Here is a 1864-nt window from a genome sequence, read left to right on the forward strand (position 1 = left end):
AATTTAATGTGCAGCCCTATTTTAACAATAGCTTTTAACCTTACAAAATAGGCTGACAGGAAAGTCCCAGGGGTTCCTTTAAACGTACACATATTTGTAAGTAGTCGAGTATCTCTGTAGGCCCTTTTATTAGATTGTCGACATTCCTGTGATAGTTTATGTAACTATAGAATCAAGTTAAGCTTTAAATCTCGAGTAAACTAATCAGACTAAATTATCCTACTGTCTTTTACAATGATACAACTATATATTTATCATTTACTATTTGATAAAATACTTATAATATTTGATAAAATACTTATAGTATTTGATAGAATACAAGTAATATTTGATAGAATACAAGTAATATTTGATAGAATACAAGTAATATTTGATAAAATACTTATAGTATTTGATAGAATACAAGTAATATTTGATAAAATACTTATAGTATTTGATAGAATACAAGTAATATTTGATAAAATACTTATAGTATTTGATAGAATACAAGTAATATTTGATAGAATACAAGTAATATTTGATAGAATACAAGTAATATTTGATAGAATACAAGTAATATTTGAACATTCGTCCTCCCGAGGATTTTGTAACCGAACATGCCTAGGCAGTATTCGATGAGCTCTGGTCAAATACAAAACATCTGTTGATTAGTACGAAACAACTACAGCTATTTCATAATATCCGATACAACCAACTACATTTATAACTGAATAGTCAACCAGAAAAGAAGAGCATGAAATATTCCCTGTACGAAATATCAGACAGCCATTGGGGCTAAAAGTTGCAATGAAAAAAATAATATAAACCGCTCACAGACCTAGTACTTTAACATAATGATAAACATATTTTCAAACATTTTCAAGTAACAATTTCCTCTTTCTTTAAAAACTTTACTTTCTAAAGGAGAATTATAAGTTTTTCTATGTACAAATATTTACTACTGAGGAGGACTGTATTTGAAAATTTGAATTTATAATATAGGACGCAAATACTTCACTCCATTCATATAAATCTCATTATACAGACCGACGTTTTCCTTCTTTCTATAAAATAGGTATTGTAATTACCAAAAACCTATTTGCATTTTCACCAAGATATATCCGACAATTCTGGTCCAGTTTGCCAGATTATAATATATATATCATGTACTTAAGTGATAAAACAAAATTTGGAAGTGAAGAAATGGTAATGTTTGAAATTTCTTTTGGCAAGGTACCGCTATCCTTCTTTTATATGTCGCAAAACATTTAATTTTTCTTTAAATATCAGGCATCTATTATCCTTTCGTTAATCAATATATTATAAAAAATTTAATTTCAATTTTCAAACGTCTTACCTGTGTCCGTTGTTAGTAAATACAGAATTAAAGAAATTATCCAATATGATGTAAAATATCCACTAAATTACTTTTATACTATATCATATCGATATTTCACTTATCTTTAAAGTCGGCGACCGATTCAGTATTTAATGATAATCCCTGTCACTACCGAAACATCTTTTCGTACAACTGAAATCGACAACCAATGATTGGCTACTGTCCTTGTCCTGCTTTACGAGAAGTTATCGCTGTGACCAGTCCGATGACCAATGAAATAGCCAGTCTGTGAAGCTTGTATTATCAACAATACTCTCCCACACTGCTGGTTTAAGTCACTTGTGGGAAACAGTAACAGTGATAGTAAAATATCGTGTAACTCAACTCAATTTTTTCGTTTATTACACTGATGTATTGAGGTAAAAAAATGTATTATTGTCCTACATCGTAAGTGAAGTCTTCACATTACCCGTATCACTAATCATAACTAGATATTAATTGTGTTATAAGTATCAGTAAAGTCTGCAACATAAGCAAAGAAGTGAC

At 29.4% G+C, this 1864-nt stretch overlaps 1 protein-coding gene across 1 annotated transcript; it reads right to left on the reverse strand.

Moving 5' to 3' along the window:
• Positions 1 to 261: 261 nt before the first annotated feature.
• On the reverse strand, positions 262 to 567 carry LOTGIDRAFT_112494 (hypothetical protein; the record flags this gene model as incomplete). The annotated part of the gene is made up of 1 exon (XM_009050552.1): positions 262 to 567. One exon carries the CDS (start codon positions 565 to 567, stop codon positions 262 to 264), a length of 306 nt encoding a protein of 101 aa, XP_009048800.1.
• Positions 568 to 1864: the final 1297 nt, after the last annotated feature.

This window comes from Lottia gigantea, assembly GCF_000327385.1.
Source record: "Lottia gigantea unplaced genomic scaffold LOTGIsca_15, whole genome shotgun sequence".
Taxonomy (NCBI): Eukaryota; Metazoa; Mollusca; class Gastropoda; family Lottiidae; genus Lottia; species Lottia gigantea.